Source organism: Blennius ocellaris (genome assembly GCF_963422515.1).
Source record: "Blennius ocellaris genome assembly, chromosome: 19".
Classification (NCBI taxonomy): Eukaryota; Metazoa; Chordata; class Actinopteri; order Blenniiformes; family Blenniidae; genus Blennius; species Blennius ocellaris.
Window position 1 is genome coordinate 13,043,800 of NC_137668.1, and position 21,406 is coordinate 13,065,205.

The 21,406-nt window shown below is 41.6% G+C and overlaps 2 protein-coding genes across 2 annotated transcripts; one reads left to right on the forward strand and one right to left on the reverse strand.

Moving 5' to 3' along the window:
- The first annotated feature begins 7,288 nt into the window (after nt 1-7,288).
- On the forward strand, nt 7,289-10,177 carry LOC308144094 (beta-1,4-galactosyltransferase 1-like). The gene is made up of 2 exons (XM_080515134.1): nt 7,289-8,401; nt 8,757-10,177. The coding sequence occupies exons 1-2, from the start codon at nt 8,009-8,011 to the stop codon at nt 9,423-9,425; spliced, it is 1,062 nt and encodes a 353-aa protein (XP_080371260.1). The 5' UTR covers nt 7,289-8,008; the 3' UTR covers nt 9,426-10,177.
- Nucleotides 10,178-16,854: 6,677 nt separating this feature from the next.
- Nucleotides 16,855-18,936, reverse strand: amer2 (APC membrane recruitment protein 2; the record flags this gene model as incomplete). The annotated part of the gene is made up of 1 exon (XM_080515376.1): nt 16,855-18,936. One exon carries the CDS (start codon nt 18,934-18,936, stop codon nt 16,855-16,857), a length of 2,082 nt encoding a protein of 693 aa, XP_080371502.1.
- Between the last annotated feature and the right edge of the window lie 2,470 nt (nt 18,937-21,406).

Consider the following 21,406-nt stretch of genomic DNA (forward strand, 5'->3'; position numbering starts at 1 on the left):
TGTCGGTCCACTCCTCGCTCTTTCTGGAAATTCCCCTTTGCAACAGGTTGGAACCAAAATAGTTTTGCTATGAAGCAACTATGCAAACCATGTATCAGAGTAATGTTTATCATGGTGCTCAATCACTCATTTGAGTAAAAGTATACATTTAAAAAAACATTGCTATATATTTTAGTGGTTGCACATGTCTTCCTACATAAACAAAATAAACTGCAAGCCACTCTTAAGAAGTTTAGTCCAGCCACTGCTGGTTTCCTGCATTTCAAGTGGCTGCTTTAGTAAGAATGAGATTCAATATTCACATGCAGATATTTCTTTGTCAAGCCTTTGCTGGTCAAACCACTACTAAGAATAAACACAGAGTTTCAACCCAGAAATGCTGTAGGATATTTTTAAGGTGACCAAAATAGAGTTTATTTTGATTTTCCCTCTTAGGTCCTTGAAATACTGACGCCACAGGATACCACATCTACAAATGTAGCAAAAAAAATAAGTACTAATAACTAGAACTAACTATGTGTTTTCTTATGTTTTACAAGAGGATCGACAAGACAGCACAAGGCATACTTAACTTAAAGCTACTTTCTACCTGTGCATTCTTGATGTATGGAGCCGAATTGATACTCAATTTAATTTAAAGAAGAGGGAGACAATTTGTTTTCATTAACCTGATCAAAGAGTGCATTCTCACCTATATGAATTATAATAAGAAATATAATCAAGTTACAGCATTTTTAATTAAAAGCTATGCAATGTGAATGTTCAGTGTGTGTGTATGTGTGTGTCAGGCCATTTGTGCAATGAGAAGCAGGTGGAGTGTAGAGTAAGGTTGAAGAGGTGCATGAACGAGCAAACTCACACACCCATGTTTGGACACACACACACACACACACACACACACACACACACCCACACACACACACACACACACACACACACACACACACACACACACACACACACACACACACACACACAAAGCGCTTTGTTCCCCCGGGTAGACCACAGAGCCGTCAAAACCACTCTGATTTTGAATTAGCTCTGATTGGCTGTCATTGTAGTGCCCCACACAGCTGAGACCACTCAAAACCACACACACACACACACACACACACACACACACACACCCACTCTCACACACACGATGCATGCAAACGCGCACAAACAGACACACACACACACACAACACTTTTATGGTCTGAGCATCATGTTTCACTAAACTGCTGAGTTCTCTAGGCTGTAACTATGGGCTGTTTTAAGAGCTGTGGTTGAGAATAAGTGTGTGTGTGTGTGTGTGTGTGTGTGTGTGTGTGTGTGTGTGTGTGTGTGTGTGTGTGTGTGTGTGTGTGTGTGTGTGTGTGTGTGTGTGTGTGTGTGTGTGTTTGACAGCAAAGACTGCTTGTATGCAGTGTATTCAGATTTGTAGATCATGGGGCTGGATATGAACTTGTTATGTCTCTTTCTTGCATTGGATATTTGATGTGGACTAGGATATTTCAAGCTTCAGAAACTTGTTACATACACACATTCATTCCTTATGTCTTTTCACACTGTTCTTGTCACCAATGTTGACTTACACTGTCTGGTTGAAAAAAGTTATTTGCAACACTCTTAGTCTCTAACTGGTAGAGTTTGGCCCCTGCAAATATTAACTCGTCCAAACTTCCTGTTGTTTTCATAGATAAACAGTATATTGAACCACACATTACTGCACCGATATACTTATATGCGATCATAAAATGCTAAAAAAAAAAAATACCGACTGATGAAACTTTGACTGTAAAGTCACAGCACTCCTTGAGAGAAATTCATCTTAATTGAATGATTATACAGATTATGCATGAATGTCACTCCCACACCACAAGAATGCTCAGTAAGTGAAATGTGCAAACGAGGGTCCAACAAAAGCAGATCCACCCTCTTCCACAGGCATGCCACAGAGCCAGCAAAGACTCATGTGGCTAAATCAGCAGGAGGATGCCGGTTTCTGCTACCTCAGTTTGAGTTGGCCTTCCACCCAAAAAGCCTGCTTTTCTGGACACAACATTAAAATGTGTCTCAGTAAGCATCATTCCCATTCCCAAACTCGACATGGTGGTAGCAGCAAAAACAAGCAGTGAGAAAAAAAGATGTGATGAAAAAGAAAAAAAAAACTATTAAAATTTTCAAACCAAAGCTGGATTCCGTCTTCAGAGGCCTCAGGATCAGGTTTCTCTAGGAACAGCAGGCCATTTATACAAAAAATGTGGTTAAAACAGAACACTGGGCTGTGACAGAGAGAAACACACATGTGCAGTAACATGTGTGTATACTGTATATTTATAGTATGTATGCAAGTCTGTGTGCACATGTGTATATTTGTACTTCTTATGGTGGGGAGTCACATTGTGGAGACTCAGTCCTTTTTTTGGGACAAATAGCAAACCTCTATAACCCAGACCATTAACTTTTAGTATGGAAATTATAGTAACTCAATGTAATGCCCTCCACAATGAAAGAAACATGGCCATCACTATGTGTGGTGCACTTTTCACCTTTATGAGACGTCGTCGTGGTCCCCATTTATTATTAGTGGTACATAACTACCATCTAGTGGTACTATATGTAACAACACGTCTATGGCGATCTTTTGCTCACTCTCACGTCTCAATCCACTTGAAGTCATTTCTATAAACTTTTGTGGACACATTGAGCGGAGAAGTAAAATTAGTTGTGACAGAAAGCTGCCCAGTTTGAAACAAGAGTGATTTTTGTTTCACTGGCCACGAAAGAAGAGCTGCCACATTATATCTTTCTGTGCTGTGTTTTCAGGTTGGCCTCAACATCTGTGTGCAGAAAACTTATCTCATCATCACTCTAAGTACAGCATATCCATCATGGGACCAAGATTGCTTGACCATCTGGTTCATGGACTGTCTTAAAAGCTGGTGTGACTGCAGTCTCATTATGTTGTAAATCTCTGAACTTGTGTCTTTGTTAGATTGCACCTCAAACACTATTAAATGATGGACACAATGTTACAGTTCACCTGTTTTGTCGGCCTCTAGAACAAAGGAGTGTTGTACTTTCTGTTGAATAACGTGACTTTCTTGTACAGTTGTTATTTTGGCTTTGAATATACTGACATGTTTGCTTTATTTCTTTTGTGCGTGTGTCTTCTTTTTTTATTTTATGGTTTTTTTTGTTGTTTTTTTAGATAAGATTTTTTAAAGCACAATTGTTATGTACATCCATAATGAAACATTTAAGCAGTTTAAGTTGGTCAAAACAATTTGGAGATTTGCCAGAACCACGATGAAGAAAAATCAGCTCACATTTCCGTGACGGGCAAATTACGAAAATGTTCAACAGCTGAATATCAAGATATGTTTCAATGCATATGTTGATGGGAAAGAGAGAAGTAAATATACCCTAAAACATTTCTTTGATAATTGGTTTAGAGAAAACAGGAATCAGACAGAAATGTATATTACTTGAAGAAGTATTTCAGACTAATTTCTCAAATCAGCCATCAATAATCAGCTAAGAACTTTTGTTCCTTCTTGCTACTAGAAACAATACTTTTGCTTTCATCAGTCAGATAATATCTAACAAAAATATGTTAGACTTGTAAATACAGCCTTGCTCGTTCGGGGCTAAAAGGTTTAACCTTTGTGGTTGCTTTAAGAACATGTTTGGACAGAACTGTGATTTCAGCAAACACGTGAAATCTTGGCTCGCACTTTGGCTGTTTTTTCCATCATGAGAACTGAATGTGGGTTGAGTGCCAACGTCAACATATTAACCATGTATAGCACCGAATAAGCAGCAATGAAAACAAAGAGGAATCCCTTGGGTCAACATGATGGACCAGAGTAAATGGTTTTCAGGGGGAAAACACATCTCCATCAAAGTTCAAGGAAAATCATGTGGGAAAATATGTCTATTCTTTCAAAGCCCTTCCTCGACAGCGATGTCAGTAACACTCCTTAAATCTTTTGTTTGGATAAATGTAACCAGCTGGCGGATAGTATATGTAACAGATACATTGTAGATGCATGAGGGAAGATTAGTGAAGCATGAAAATGCAACCCACTGATTTCAGGAACATATACAATTCCTTCGAATTCTTTAACTTTAGCATAGGTTAAAAACAAAAAAACAAACAAACTCCCTTTTGGATTGATGAAAACCGGAAAGCGATTATTATAAGTGTTTTTTTTTTTTTTCTAATATGTTTCCCGCTCCACTAGAGGTCACTGTCTGTACGCTTTAAAGTCAACCTACTGCACGTGTCCTTTAAAACAAGGTTTACTGCTGTGAGGGTAAATGCAGTTCATGGTTTATGGACTCGGATTATTTAGAGTAAAATGACAACACATCCGGTTCACTTGAGTCCATTTAGACATCGATCTGTGGAAAACTCCTCATCTATGGTTTCACCCAAGGTAAGGCATCAATGTTGACGAACACCGAAACTTGGCTCCTTGACCTGAAACTGTCATTACATCCCATTACTGACGTACCTGTACAAGTTCAAGTATTGTTACTAAATTATTATTTTTTGTTATTTGTTGCCATTTTTAATTGGAATGACTCACTGTCATCTCAAGGACACCCTGCAATAATCATCACCATCAGCACTCCTGACTCACAGCCAGAAGGTTCTCTTTTGGTGCATTTTGTGTGCATAAAATATATCTGTTACATAAAAAAATGCCTCTCCATTGCCACATTGTATTCAATATTTATATTCAGTGAACTGAATTATCTGAGTATGTTTCTGGTGAATCCTCAGTCTCCCTGTTTCATGTTGTGTTACTTAGCTCCAGCCAGCCAGGGGACCTATAGGAGCTGGAAACCTTGGACTCTTGATTTTTAATTAAATACAAACATGAAATTATTGTTTCTGGCAAATCAGAAACCGACCAGCTCTGGTGTACTGCAATATCACATAGGCACATATTCATGGCCATTTGTTTAATCAGACCCACCACACAGAGCATATAATGTCTATTGAAGTCTCTAGCTGTTAGGCCAAACCTGTCCGCCCTGAACCTTGAGGACCACCAACCTGGATTTTTTTCATAAGGTGCTCATGAGGCAAGAAACGATTAATTTTGCACTGCTTTTTCAAAGTGTTTCTGTGTAGATGTCGCTGATGTGGAATGACTACAGTAAAGGGCAGAGGGGGAAAAAATGTGATCATTCAAGTGAAGGATCCAAGATATGGCCAAACATTATAACACGGAATTGACCTTGCATCATACTTAGCACAGTTTCGTTCATCTGAAGAAACAGGTAAGCACATGCTCTTTGATACCTGAATATTGTTTGAGAAACTGTGACAAGCAAACAGGTCAATAACAACCTCAGAGCTTTTAGAAAAACAGCACAGAAACAACAAAAGCAGGAGCAGGAGAAATGCTACTGTCTGAGATCAATTTGGCAACTTTCCGCCCATATACACAAGGCCACTTATTCTTATTTCTGTCTTGAGTATTCAGACTTAAAGTCTGAAAGCTCTTGAAATAATTAATCTAGTTGGTCATAAAACCAAAAATAATCCAAACTATCTGTTTTGGTTTTTGTTTCTTGTGTGCTTTTGTGTTCTTTTTGAGATTCTGACTTGTCTCTGGCTCCTTGTCTCCTCTCCTCCTGTCTGATTGCTGTTCCCTGCCTTGATGTCTTTCACCTTGGCCTGAGGGTGTGAATTTCTGCACCTGGTGGCAGCAGGGTATATATTGGGCGTGTTCTGTATGTTCTGGTTGTTGGTTTGTCTGTCTCTGGTTGCCCGTGTGGGCAGTGTCTGGGATTGGAGTTTCTAGAATCCCTGAGTGATCTTGTTGACTTCAGGTTTTTCCTTACTGGAAATGAAAATGAGCTTCATTACAGCAATATCTGACATATTGAATCCTCCTCTCAGCCAAACCTAAAAAGATGGCATCATTTTACTTCCAGTCCTTCTGATTTGTTAGTGGTGGAGGAATGAATCGCTCTTGAAAAACTGAATTAGATCAAGTTTTATCTCGCCTGATCATGTGGGCCTCTTGAGGCATTGCTATATGTGAACATTTTGTGCGTCGGGTCCAAATCACCAGTGCTTTCTACTTCATTTAGACTCCTTACATCATAGGTTTCAAAGTTTTATTACAGAGCATTAGCACTCATTTGTGATGAGAGTAAGTCATCAAGAGGACGTCAGCAGGCTACACTAAGACAAAAGGAGACAAGAGGGGAAAAAAAAGGTGGAGACCTTTTTGGTCCCATGACAAAATGTCTTACTCAATCCAAGAGTCTCAACAACAAGAACATGAACAAGAAAAATCATTTTGCTTTGAAAATGGTGCAATGGTGAATAACACTGAGAAGAGGGACAGTCCCTCAATCAATCTTCTATATCATTATAATAAACTCCATCAAAGGGGAAACCCGGAAAACCAGACAAGCATACACACTCATTTTAGCACCTGGACCACCAACTACTCAAATACATTATTTTTTTTTTAACTCAATGAGGGAACCTTTAATTTATGGGAAACTTCATGTAAGCACAGGAGAACATGTTAAATCTGCACGGGAATCCCCCCAAAACAAACCTTTACTGAAACCTACTCTCTCTGACGTGAGTCTAACTCATCTATGCCTCTCCACCAATGCAAATTCATTCAATTTAAAATTATGGCAATGAAGAGCTTGGTGATTCTTTCAGTCTTCTCTTCGGTCTTACCCACCACACAGTGGTATGATTGGTAAAACCGGAGTTTATTTCCTGAAACTCTGGAAATTAATGCAATTTAATAAAATGTATCCAGATTTGTGAGAATCTGTAATACAAACAAACACTGTACAAAAAAAACAGCTGAGTACAATTACAAAAATGCATTTCTTCCAGATATAATCCAGATATCACCTGACAATCAAAACAATTTACTTATGAGGTTGTGTTACAGTATGCCCATCCAATACCGAACACAAAAGTGAAAACAACAATGAAGGAAAGATAATCTGTCTTTTTCTGCTTGAGTTTGACAGTATAATGGTAAACATACTTTACTTGTCGGTATATTTACACAAACAGTAATAGAGCACCTGCTCATGTAGACATTACACTCCATGTCAAACAAAACGAAACTGGGTGTGTGCAGTGTCTCGTACGTAACACCACTCCTTGGGTCAGTGACGACTCGTTTCCTCATTTGTGATGACACCACTGTGAAGTGGGTGTGCAATTGGTGAATGTGCACATGAAAAGGAAGTTGACGGTGTGGGAGACTTATCAGTGACATTCCTGGGAAAAGAAATTCACTGAAGGCGGAAAGAAAACCAGCATCTACTTCACATTCCAGGGAACAAGCCAAACCTGTAAACGGTATTTTTTTATTTTTTTTAAAGCTTTTTAAAGTTCTGGGACCTGTTGTACGAGAACTGTGACAACAGTAAGCAAGTTTCAAGACCTGACCTGGCACCACTATTTTTTTTTTTCTTTTTTCATTAAGGATCTGGCTGAAGACAATGTTTATTACTGGTTGCTCTCTTGGACGCTTTAATGAAGACTTGTTTGATGGACTATAAGTTGGTTTTTGACTCCACATACAGCAGCGTCAACCGTACACCAGGAGAGGGCCCAGTTTGACAAGAAATCATGTTTGCCTTTGCGTTACAGTGTTACTATTATTGATTACTTTTCTGGTGTTCATTTCTGTTGTGCTTTGAATTGGAAGTGTGCTTCTAAGTTTGACTTTGTTTAAAGTGCTTTCAGAAAGAAAAACAAATTAAGGAACTGGAAAGTGTTTTGGGAAAACTAAAACTGTATAGAACTCACCATTGTTAGTGAAATAAATTCAGATACACAAGTTTTTACCTCAGGCGTGAAGTCATCCGTTCACCTGACAAAGATAAAGCAGGTTGCTCAAAGAGAATGAAAACCGGTCTGGTTGCTCTTGCATGAGGGACATCTTTTGACTTGCAAAGAGACAGGCAGGAAGCAAAGCTGTAAGAGAGCCTTTCATATCGGCGGATCATAACAATGTTGAAAAGCTTCTTCAAGTTTGTGGCATTATTTGGTCTCGGTGGTATTCTTTGTTTTGCTGTGGCTGTATACTACAGAAACAATGACACAACACGGCTATACCCCGTGTCAGATGGAAGCAAGCAACATTCCAGCGAGATACATGGACCTGTCCAGAATCTGTCAGGAAAAGCCAGCGAAGAACGGCCAGCAAATAGCAACAAAACAATCAACATTTCAACTTCTGGGAATAAGTCTCTGGGACCTTGCCCTGCGAACCCGCCAGGACTTGTGGGTCCTCTCCGGGTAGAGTTTAACGTGATCCGGACTTTGGACGATGTGAAGAATGAAGTGAGTCCTCTTGAAATAGGAGGAAGATACAAACCACCAGACTGTGTCTCTAAGCATAAGGTAGGTGAATAAGGAAAGAGGAAAATTAAACACAAAGAATAATTGTGGAAAATTTGGTAAACGTGTTTATGTGAATTCAAAACAATCACTACAATACAAACATGATTAGAAAAACATTCAGATTTGTATGATAACAGGAAATAAATCAAACAACATTGACTTTCTTAAACATGAACACAAGCACATCACAAGCAGGTGACATTAGCCTGCTGCTAGTTTTTGTATGTCATGTAATATCCACAACCTTCTTAAGCTTACTGATGTTTTCTATTGTTTAGATTTCATCAAAAGGTTGTCTTTGTTTAACAAGAGGCATTTATGTTGTGGTGATCTATCTTAATTCTTATCTGCTTAGGTGGCAATTATTGTTCCATTTCGAAACCGGCATGAGCATCTGAAGCATTGGATTTTTTATCTCCACCCCATTTTGAAGCGGCAGCAGTTGGACTATGCTGTATATATCATCAACCAGCATGGAGATGGAATATTCAACAGGGCCAAGCTGTTGAACGTGGGGTATGTTGAAGCACTGAAGGAATACGACTATAACTGCTTTGTGTTCTCTGACGTGGATCTGGTTCCCCTCAATGACCGGAACATTTACAGATGTTATGACCAGCCAAGACACTTGGCTGTGGCTATGGACAAGTTCAACTTCGGATTACCCTATAATAGCTTCTTTGGTGGGGTTTCCTCGTTGTCGAAGCAACAGTTTGAGAAGGTTAACGGATTCCCTAACACCTTCTGGGGCTGGGGTGGTGAAGATGATGACATGTACAATCGAATCATCTTCAAACAAATGTTCATTTCTCGGCCTGACTTCTTGACTGGAAAATACAAGATGGTAGTACATAAGAGAGATTTGCATAATGAGGCCAATCCAAAGAATCCTGACAAACTGGCACATACACGGTGGACCATGGATCAAGACGGGCTCAATACCCTGAAATACAAAGTCCTAGAAATCCAAAAGGACCTGCTATATACTTTTATCACAGTGGATATTGATGCTCCGCCAAGCTGAATAATGACATTCACCTCTGCTGATTTTTGGTGGATTCGTCTTCGCGCCTCGATACCTCTACAGTGGTTAGTGCTCATGTTTATTCTCCCTCCTGGGTTTTTCAATATTTGCTGAGAATCCAGTTTGGGGGATTGAGATTAAACAAAGACTTCCTTGTACATGTGTCGGGGTCTGTGCTGATGATGGTGTGAAGGCAATGTGAACTTTTTAAATATGAAGAACAAGCTGCTTTAAATCAATCAAGCCTTACATAAAAAGAATTATTGGGGAAAAAAGTGAAATATTTTGTTTCAAGCAATATGTATATATCTCAAAAGATTCACCTGAATCATCAACCTGAAGACAAATATATTTTCCTTGATTTGTGGTTTGTTAACAATTGTAAGTCACTGTAGTGTGAAAAGTTGTGACAACTTGAAAACATTTTGCATTGAATTTTGCTACTTCAGCATTTAAAATTTTTTTTGTTTTGAGGTTATTACATATAATGTGAAATTGGCATTATGGACTGACTGTGGTGTGAGGACATGTCTGGAAACATGCTATAGGAATATGAATGTGCTGACTGTAAGTGGAAACTATTCATAAGAGGAACCTGGACAATGGGAAACCTGTAAAAAAAAATTTATTATTGTTTGGAAGTTGCTTGCCTCTGTATTTACTGTTTATAGTTTGGATTTTTGATACTGCTTGGAAATGTTGAGGGTGATGTTGAGTCAACCTGATTTTGGTCATTTTGGGTATCAAGAGCATTAACTCATGCAATACTGGAATTGTGTCTTTTTTTTGGGGGGGGGGGGGGGGGGGGGGCACACAATAGAGAATATCAAATTTTGTCCGACTTGTCATAAATGTCATATAATGTATCATTTACATATTGTGTAAAGAGCAACAGCCTATTTTGTTGTATTCGGTGGATCTAAGCTTATCAGATAATATATGAAATAAAGTTTGATTATATTGTCATAAAGTGTAGTGTTCTGTGTTCTAATGTTAAAACCGTCAAGAAAGAAAATCTAGCTCTGTGTGCCAAAGTATCTCTTACTTGAGTAAGATACTGCATTTCACAGCTACAGGTTGTCTTCAGAGTTTTGTTCCTCGCCACATGTGGAGTATTTTCTGGTAACAAGTATATGTGAGCATCTCAGGGGGTCATAGAAACATGACCCGACAGCCAAGCCAAGCAGAAGACACTTTAGAAAGCCTATATGACAGCTTACACATCACGCTTCAGTACATCTATACATACAGTATGTACAGGCCTACAACAGGCCCAACCTCCAAATTAATATTTTAGCATTGTTGCAATGATTCACCATAAAGTAGTGGTTTGCAGGGTTGCATGCAAGCAAACTATAATAAAGATAGTATGATGTTAAACCAATTTGTATCTGGTATTGATTCTTAAAAATTAAGAAAGTTTTTTTTTTTTTTTTACTTTTTACGAAAAGAAGTTCGGAAATTGTTTCGCGCATCACAAAAGATCTCCATACTAAATAACTCCATATTAAATAAGTCCTCATTTCAAGTCAATGTACTATTCATCAGACTGTGATGAACATTCTCTCCCGTCTTGTGATTGATAGTTCCGTTGCACATTATTTCTCATGAGCTCTCAATCACGTGTGTGATATGATCAGTGTTGTCACAAGAGTGATTTGGAAGTATTTTGTAATGAGGGTCATCTCATGCATGAACTTTGACCTTACTTAGACCTTTTTTAAATTCATTAAATACATTAGACTTCTGGATACAAGATCATGCCCCTTTTAGAAGAAGCCTCCATATGTTACAAAATTGATGAGCACCCCCTAAAAACCTACTGATCCACTCTGCAATTTAGTTTTCAGGGCTAGAATAATGAATTTAGATTTAATTCAGCTCATCAATACCTCCTCTGCTGCTCCCCGTGCATAGCCTGTTATATGTGGAGTGGCACTATGTTTTTGTGTACAAGAAATGAATACCAACCTCAAATACCAAATCTTTCACTTTTCTCAAGCTATAAAAATAGGCTAAATGTTTAGCGTCAGTTCAGGAGAAAATAGATATTCATGTTTTACCGAGTTGGGCTTTGCTTTGTGTCACATTACACTGCGTACTGTTGTCCTCACACAGAGTCAAATCCTACTTCTGGTAAGGAAATATTTACAAGTAGGGACTTTTCACAGCATTGCCTCGAGCGCTAATATGACATCATACAAGGAAATGTGAGAAGGTATTAGGAATGAGGACAATGCAACACCTATGAAAAGAAAATAATGGTGTTCAGGGGTGTTCCCATGTGGCTGTGAAGGTGACATACCTTCAGCACACATCCATGCAGAGGATGTGTGCTGAAAGTGAGAGCAAAGTATTTATATTTTTATTCTTTATCCTGTTGATGGTATGCATGGGTAAAAAAAAAAATTTAAAAAAAATAAGCGAAATGATGTCTCCATATTTGAGTATTTTCAACATGTAGGTTAGTGGGTGCTCATTTGTCTTACTGCACCAGTTCGACTCCAATCGCGTCTCTCGCACACTGTGTCACAAACCCCCCCCCCAACCCCACAAACACTCGCCCATCCACTTCCGTGCCCAGCCCCCTTTTTTCATTGGTTGACCTAGTGGAGTTACTATGGGAACGGCTGTGGAGAGGCTGCCATCCAGAATGTGGGGTACAGCTTTTGAATGGTGTTCCATCTCTCTCTCTCTCTGTCTCTCTCTCTCTCTCTCTCTCTCGCTCTCGCTCTCGCTCTCGCTCTCGCTCTCTCTCTCTCTCTCTCTCTCTCTCTCTCTCTCTCACACACACACACACACACACACACACACACACACACACACACACACACACACGCCACATGGGTACACATTCATATTTGAGGGCCATGAGAGGTGAATTAGTAAGAACTTGAAAATTATACATTGGGCGTGTTTACAGGTTTTGATTTATCACTTGTGCAATTATCCAGCCAGGCCCAGCCAGCTTAGGGATTCATTCTGATTGTGGGAAGTAACTGGCACTCCCATCACTTCTTTTCAAAATCAAAATAGCATAAAATGCCTTTAGACTGTTTTGTTTACACCACTTTAACACTTGTGAAAATATGACATTCAACTGTCACATTCATTAACAAACAATAGCAATTGTATTCAGGGTTTATACTAGCTGCCCTCTCTTCCTTCATTACTAACTTTCCTAGCGTTTTCATTTTGCTCATGTGTCCTTTTAGCTCCCATTTTAGCCTTAGATTGTCTCCCGCAGCTCAAGTTTTAGTCCAAATAGGCACTGGCATGTGAATGCTCCATTTAAGCCCTGAGGGTTGCAATATTAAGAAAATATTACTTATTTATAACTTGTGCTGATTATTAAGACATCAAATGTTGAATATACATACATGCTGAGTCAGTGTGATATTCTCTAATTCAGCTGTTGTTACATTAATATCACTATCACTTGTAGCAGCCGTTCTGGAAAACATACACAAACTAAATAAAAGCTTCATTTATAACTAGTGCAGCCAAATAAACCCTTACTTGAACACTAGAAACCTTATTCTCCCCTATTTTTCTGTGTACTTCACCATGACTGCCTCCCTTGTCCTCCTCTCCACTGCTTTGTGTAAGAACTTTGTTGTTCAGCACTAAAAGCTCCCTGTTGTGCAATAACACCAGATTTATGCATCAAAACAAACCCTCTCACAAAGTAGCAAACATGACTCGCACTGAGAAGGAGATCCCACATACACAGCACCCAAGCAGCAGATTAATGATGAGATCAGCTGACACGGGCACACGCGCACCAGCACGCACCGTTCTCACTGTCAGCATCCTGTGCTTTGATGTGGTGGGGCTGTATGGTCTTACGTAAGCTTTTTACATAAACCTCAGTGTGCAGAAACAGAGAGAGGGAGCTGGATAGAGTTGGGAGGGGGGGGGGGGGGGGGGATACGACGACTGCTGCACCATTACAAAGGGGATTCGCACTGCACCAAATCCTCCTCCCACTCCACATGCATCCACACACACACACACCCACACCACGACATACAGTCAGAGCTTTTTTTTCGAGCAACATGTGTCCTACTTGAACAAGGACAACATCTGTGTCATTTATATTGAGGATGCCCAGGAACACTCAAGCAGGTTTCACGTCTCACGTGAGCATCTGTCTCCTTTTGTCATCATGCTGAGCCGTGTGTCCCTGTCTCTTTGTGTGTCTCCTCCCTCGAGAGACCCAGAGCAGACGATGACACATCTATCAGGCTTTCAGCTCAGTAGTCAATAAAACATATTGATCATCTATTACACCCTAAGCTAAACCAACCGGATCTCTAGGTGCAGTAATCCAACAGAAACGCCACACAACAACAAAAGCAGCTCTCCTTTTCTGAGATGCTCTTTGGGGATTTAAGTCAGCGGGATGTGGGGGGTGGAGTGACACATGGAGGGGCACGAGGAAAGAGCCATCTCACAACAGTGTAATAAAAGCTTGTATTGTTGTGTAAATGTGTTCACAAAGAGTCCAGAGTTCCTGTATCAGCGCAAATTGTTTTATTAATTAAAAAAATGAAAAGTGGAAAGATTTCACACTGTAAACAAATGGTAACAAAATTAAGGAAAATATAATGTGTCTTCTTTTTGTCACAGCAAATGATCACACAACAGCCTAGATCTTGAATTCAGAAAGAAAAAGGGAGAAAACACAGGTGGTGGGTTCAGGGTTGTGTGTATTCCAGTGTACAAGGTCAAAGTACCCCATGTTAAAAATTCAATTTTCTCTGTGTCATAATGGGAGGAAGTGGAGGATCAGTCAACTCTATGAACACACAGACTTTGGCAAGCCATAAAAACAACAAAACAAGAAGGATGGACAATTTGAACAAAACTTGCTAATCACTGGATGCTTAATGATGAGTCCACCACCAGTTCATGGTGTCCTCCCCTCGGTTAACTTGAGCATGTATATCATTTGACTGGTGACACTATGTTCTCTCATTCAATTAATTAAGTGGTGACTTTTCAGGTTTTTCATTCTACAACCAAAATCACAACAGTTTCTTACATACCAACGATTTCTAACAACGATCTTTTTCCATGAGATTACACGCTTTTTCCATCAGATCACACGCCTAAGTCAGTCAGTGAAACGAGTGACTGTGACTAAATGCAGACCAAATCAAAAAGCATTGAGCACAACAAAAGCAGAAAAAAAACCTGAAGCAACTATTCTCTGACTGCCCTTTTGGTCTGGAAGCATCACTATTACAGATCTGAAGTCACATCACACCATTTGTCTGCCAAACGACAATCAAGACATTCAATTCAATTCAAGACGACAGCAATTGAGAAAACCATCTGAAACTGCTGCAGTGTTGTTGATCAACTATTGCATTTTCAAATGAGCAGGAAAAATGTAGTAAACTAAAATGACCTTCCAAGTGTCACTGCTAGCCTTGTGGTTTGGATTAGAGAATACTCAGGTCATCTTTTTCTACAAAGAGTTGATGACAATCCCTTAGAGGGAACAATGTTCTCCTTGTAACTTGTCTAATTATATCAATGACATAGGCCTTATAGGATTTCAATACACCCCCTCATTTTTTTAAAACAACTGGTGCTTTGCAAGGCGACACACACTGTGCAGCAGTCTGCTTGCACAGTACCTGCTTTCTTGCCCCACAAAACAGGGACAACAAGGAAAAGAGACTCACGAGAACACGTACTGTATATTGTATATAACAAGCTACATTCAAACTCAAACAGAGCTGTGGTGATTCTTAGAAATTAAGTTGCAAAATGTTTATTAGTTCAAGATCCAGTAGAAGAACGGCAAAAGGCTCAGTTCTGATTTAGCATTACTTAAGAAAAAAACAGCCTTGCATTAACCACTGTCTCTTTGAAACTACCTGCTATATAAAAAGGATGCCTCCTTGTCATCCTCACACATCAGCCTGCACAGTATGCTAGCAGAGAAGAACAGAAAGCGGAGTTGTAAAGCTGGTGCAAATCACAGTTTAAGATCCGTGCAGAATGATTCAGTAGGGGTGAACCTGTAAAAAAGTACGTTATCCAGTGAAGAAGACAATACTATCTGGAAAAGAATGGGTTTGTCCTCAGAGAAGAAAGTTGTCCAGTGCAGCTACAAAGACGATGCGAAAAACTGAACAGTGCCTGTAAAAGATCCTTCAGCATTAGATGATGTTCCCTGACCGTTTGTGCCTTGGACCTGTGGCACTGCATGCCGAGAGCAAGAGAAAGAGGTGTGTGTGTGTGTGTGTGTGTGTGTGTGTGTGTGTGTGTGTGTGTGTGTGTGTGTGTGTGTGTGTGTGTGTGTGTGTGTGTGTGTGTGTGTGTGTGTGTGTGTGTGTGTGTGTGTGTGTGTGTGTGTGTGTGTGTGTGTGTGTGTGTTTTAGTGCAAGGCTTCTCCCCAAGTTGAGTATTGCAGTAGTTTTGCAGGTTGCTGTTGGTATTCAAACAGTTGTAAATCCCAGAGATTGACATCTGATTCATGTAGGAGGGTACACGTGACGTCCAAACGCAGCAGATTGAAGCCAAATTCAGTCAATTCATTAAAAAATAAACAGAAAAGTCTTTAAAAAATGGATGGGACCACTTAAAATAGCAAGAGAATATTGTGGTCATTTTGAGCAATTTTACTGTGCAATTGATGCAAAGTCGGAGCTCAAAGTGTTACAGATTCCAGGTTCCTGTCTATATTTGCATGTAGAATCCTGTCATCAGTATTCAAAGAAAAATAGATGATCCGAAATATAAATTAGAAGCAGCCTAACCAAAAAAATGTGTGATTCTTTAGGCTGTTGATCTTAATAAGTCTCACTCATACTGCCTATGAATTAATGTGTTTTGCTATAACTTTGGCTCTAAAATCAGGGGATCGGGAGGTACTTTTTCACAGGTTATAATAATAATAATAATAATAATAATAATAATAATATAAACTTATATAAATAGAAATGTATTGGATTAGGTCCTTATGAGCAAATTGAGTTATGCTGTTTAGAATTCCATTGGGAAAAATGGGAAAAAGGTGCTCAGGTTTCTTTTACAGTCGCAGTAGCTGTCAAAGCTTCAGCAGGTCAAACATCTTTCCTGGAACTTGCAGGGTGAATGTGTCTACTGCCAGTAAACAGATTGTCAATAATCAAGCTCCAAAGCTCCAGTCAGGGTTGTGAAATGTTAACCCAGGTTTTTTGAGTCTCCTTGTGACTTTCTGAAGTGAACAAACCCGCTTATTCAAGTCTTGCCCCACATAAGCCCCCCAAAAAAAGAAAGAATGGGAGCTTTTCAGATTTTAGAGTTTTAGCGGAATTGTAGACTGTTAACTCTGCAGTTCAACATTTTTCGTAGTCTGAGAAAACTTTTGGCTCCACATAAGGAGCAGTGTTGCACTGAAGTCCAAAGGTTAGAAGGTGAGAATTGCCCTTTACTTCTTGTGGGAAGTCCCTCTGGCTGTGCTGCTGGCTTTATTTCCAGACCGACGAACGGGCACCTTGGATACAGGGATTCTGGTGCGAGCAGGGGCGGGTGCTTGGGTCTTTGGTGGAGGGGATTCAGCCTCGAGAACAGAAGACAGGGCTGACTGGCTTACTGAGTGGGGAGGTGGAGTTTTACTGCTGCTTATCGGGATTTTCGAATCCCGGGGAAGGCTGGCGCTTCCTTTCATTGAGCGAAAGGAGGATGATGAGGAGGAGGATGGAGGACTTGTTTGGGAGGTTGGGCTCATTCTGTATTCGGTGGATGGAGAAGGAGTACTGTTTAGCTCTTCATCTTCCTCTTGATCCTCTCCTTCCTCCTCTGGATCATTATAGAGGTCATACAGGTGGTCCCCTGAGCAGCTGTCACGTGACAGAGCCATCTTCTGGTTACGCTGTAGCCCGCTCTCATCGGGTGTTGCTGTAGGTGTAGCTGAGGGTGTGTCCCAGTAACCCTCATCACTGAGCGGCTCTTTCTCACCCGGTGATGTCGGGAGACGACCATGTGCATGAGGAAGGGGAGGTTTGGCTGTGCGGCTTGCTGCTCCACCAACTATTGGAATCTTACTGAGCCCCAGTGCCTTCACCTGGGGTACCTTCCTCTCTATGCTCCTGGAGGCTGCAGGGAGGTGGCTGCCAGTAGGGTTGGAGCGAGGGGGGTATGTTGAAGTAGGAGTGGAGGATGAGGGCTGATGTGATCGGGGTAAGGCTGGGGAGTTGTCTCTTGTAGAGGGCAACATGTGCCAGAGCCCCTGCATGTCAGCATCATCCACTCCTTCTGGACTTGCCATTTCCTCCCCTCCACCCATGTAGGCCACCACACCGCTCCCAGCTGGGTGCTGCTGTGGTGGAGGAGGTGCACGGATTCGGGCTGGGAGAGAGGCAGATGCTGAGTGTGTGGAGACAGAAAACATGGGTTGGGTCAACTGAGGTGGCATAGAAGGTTTAGAAGGGGAACCACGAGATGCTGTGCTGGTCATAACAACAGCTCTCCCAATGCCTGCTCCCACACTCCCCCCTCCTCCGCCACTGCTGCTGCTACTGGTGCCACTGCCCCCATTACCCACCGGCACTTCTTCATCTGCGTCGGCAATAATGTCGCCACAGCCCGTCAGTGAATCAAAGCTCTTGAGGGATGTGACATCAGTGAAGAGTAGAGAGCAGAGGCGATCTACCGAAGGCTCTGAAGGTGGGTCTCCCGTGCTGCACCGATCCAAAGGCGGTGTTGCAAGGGAGGGTGTGAGACTGGAAATTGAAGCTTTGGCTTTTTGCACTGAAGGATGAAGTGGCGAATCAGTGGGTGTGTAAGGGAAGGGGGAGTCTGGCTCGCCAGATGGCCCTGGCATGACTACACAGTGTTGGGGTGTCATGATAACACTAGTGGTTGCTGTCTCTGTTGCTTGAAAGTTCAGTTTTGCTTCTGCATTACCACAGCCCTCTTGAAGATGATGCAGAGGTGGTTCAAGGGTGAGAGTAATGTCTTTTACCTTTTCAGGGTCTCCGGAATTCCCGTCCTTCTCTTTCTTACCTTCTAACTCCTCTGCCTCTCCTTCGTTTGTTTTGTCTTTACGTCTCCATCGTATGCTGCTAAAAAAGCCCTTCAGGCCCCTCCCTCTTCTTACAAGCCCCGCCCTTCCATTTTCACTTGACCTAAAACTCCCACGTCGCAGAAGAGAGAAGAAACTCAGCGATTTACTGAGGGACCTCACCGGCCCCACCTCCAGGCTTAGTTGGCCCTCCCCTCTCTGTCCATCAGCATCGTTAGATCCCGTTAGTCCATCGTGGGTTTTGCTCCTTACAAGCTCCACTGATGCAGCCGAGCTGTTCCCATTCAAAGAATTCCCACTCTCAGAATTCCCATTGTTTCCACTGTTTGCAGCCGCTTTGTTCCTGAAGGAGAAAAAGCTGGCCATTCCAGAGCCCGTGCGCCGCTTTCCGAAGAGTTTAAAAGCAGCTTTGTTGATCTTCCCGGTTGGCTGGGGGTCACACTGGGGGACCACAGGAGGCTCCACACACTCCGACTGCACCTCCATTATCCAGCGCTGTGTTGCTTCCACTCTATCGTCTTCCTCAAGCTCTCAAGCAGCCTTTCTATCCTACCTCCACAAACACTCACCCTCTCTCTCTCTCACACACTCTGGTTATCTGGCTCCCTCTCTCTCCCTCCACCCTGCTGTCTGGTCCTCTTTCACTCCCACTCTGACTTGCTTTAACGCCTGCCTGCTGGTTTTCTCTGTCTGCCTCTCTCCCTCCCCTCCCGTTCTCCCCCCCCCTCTCTCTCTCTCTCTCTCTCACAAACACACTCATGCATGCTGGGTGCTGCTCCTCACTGTATCCATGGCAACTGGGTGGGCTAAGCAGCTTTCGTCAGCGTTGGCGGGGCGCCAGTGTCTGTCCTCCACTCCCTCCCCCATCCTTTTCCCCCTCTCTTCCTCCACCTTGCCTGCCACAGATGCCCTGCTTGCTCTTTTCTTTTTAAATGTTCATCAGTCATGGAGCTCTTCCACCTCAATATGTTTATCTCTGTGTTTGTAGCGTAGGTCTTCCGAGACAAATTAAACAACACATACACACGCGCGCACACCCTCCAGTGCGTTATAACGGATTAGACACGAGTTTAGTATGTTTATGTGAGCTTTCTCAATGGGTCATGAGACCCAGTGGAAAGTTATGAGAACAGCTTGCATACTTGTTTATATTTGACCGTTTTGCATTTCTTTAGATCTTGGGCCATGATGGCCTGAAAAATGTATCAAGAAACCAGTAACCTTTGTATGTCAACAATTTCCTGTTTCATCCGGTGAGGTAAATCACATCTAAGCTTTGAATAAACAGTGGCTTTACATGATAAAATGTATTGGCATGGCTTCCCTCATGAAGGTCTTTTTGCATTTGTCTGACTTTTTCTGTGTGTGCGAGTGTGAAAAAGCTCACAGCAAATGAGAATAATCGCATCAGATTCTTCAATTAGGGGGACTCAAATACAAGACCTGCTGATCAACAGTATAATCAGGCTTAAGCTGGGATATGGATTTAGAAACAAAAATATTCCAGTATTGTTGTGCTTGCACGCACGCACGCACGCACGCACACACACACGCACGCACACACACACACACGCACACACACACACACACACACACACACACACACACACACACACACACACACACACACACACACACACACACACTCACACGCACACACACACAAATACAGCTTGGGCCAGACATATAGGCCATATGGCCTGGACCCCTCTTCCATATGGATGATCAGGACTGGGCGTCTGGAAGCTGTGTCAACACATCCAAGTGGCCTGTCATCCCACATCAGTTTGCATTTGTTTTTTTGTTTTATGTATTGGAGTGTACAATGTTGTTGTTTTTTTTTGTTTTGCTCTTCTGTTAGCACACACCTTGGCAACCAGCAGAGTTTGTTTAGGCATCTAGAACAGTTAACTGTTTACTAGCTGGTGGAAAAGACACAGCTCAGCTTCCACTTGTTGCCCTTTATTACTCTCTTATTTCTCATTTCATAGTTTAGAATAAAAATGTAAAATGCATTTAATCTGTCTGATTAAACAATTTTATAAATGTAAAAATTAACACGCATGGGATTTATGAGCCTTTTTTCAGCATAAAACTAGATCAAATTTAAATGATTTTAAATCTGTTGGTGTGTCTCAAAGCTTTTTAAAAAAAAAAAAAAAAAACATCTTTACTTACATTCACGAACACATTCACACATGTGCTCATGGAAGCACAAATACAGACACACAGTTTAACCATTTTGCAGACATTAGTTTGGTCCACTAGTCCGTGGACGAGTGAGTGCTCTTTTTGCAGCTTAATTCATCTACACAGCCCTTTATGTATCTCCCTCATACCCCGACCCAATTTCAAACCTCCCTCTCTTGCTTCCCTCCGCTTCTCCTTTCCAATCTTCTCCTCCTCCTCCTCCTCCTCCTCCTGCCGCCTCCTCATCAGTAGCTTCAGGCACAGACTCTCCTCTTCCAGCCCACTGCTATCAAACAATGTCTGCATTCATGAGCCCAAGGCGACACAAATACACCCACACTTCCACAGACGAGCTCACACCCACACAAACACATCTTAAAGGGCTTCCCCAGAGTGAAGCGATGAAGCATATCTTCCTTACGCTTGTCCCTCAATGAGAAAGACAATCTGTCCAGCTTGCAAAGCCAGGCTGCTTGCCAGTCTATCAGCTGTGCAGGCTTTCAGGTGCATCACATATTGAGGCAGCACGCCCCACGGTCAAGCAGGTAGGGTTCAAACGGATGCACCTGAGGCAGACTCAGAGCAGCAGATGGTTGGTGGATGGATGAGTGAAGACTGAGGACGGAGTAGCCTCAGCTATCAAATGATCAGACAAAGGCTTTTGTTTTTGCTCCGAGGGTGGAAGTGTCCATTATACTATTACTTGAGGCATTCAAATATCTGTAAATTACCAAAGCAAGTGTCCACAATCTGGCAGTAGTAACAT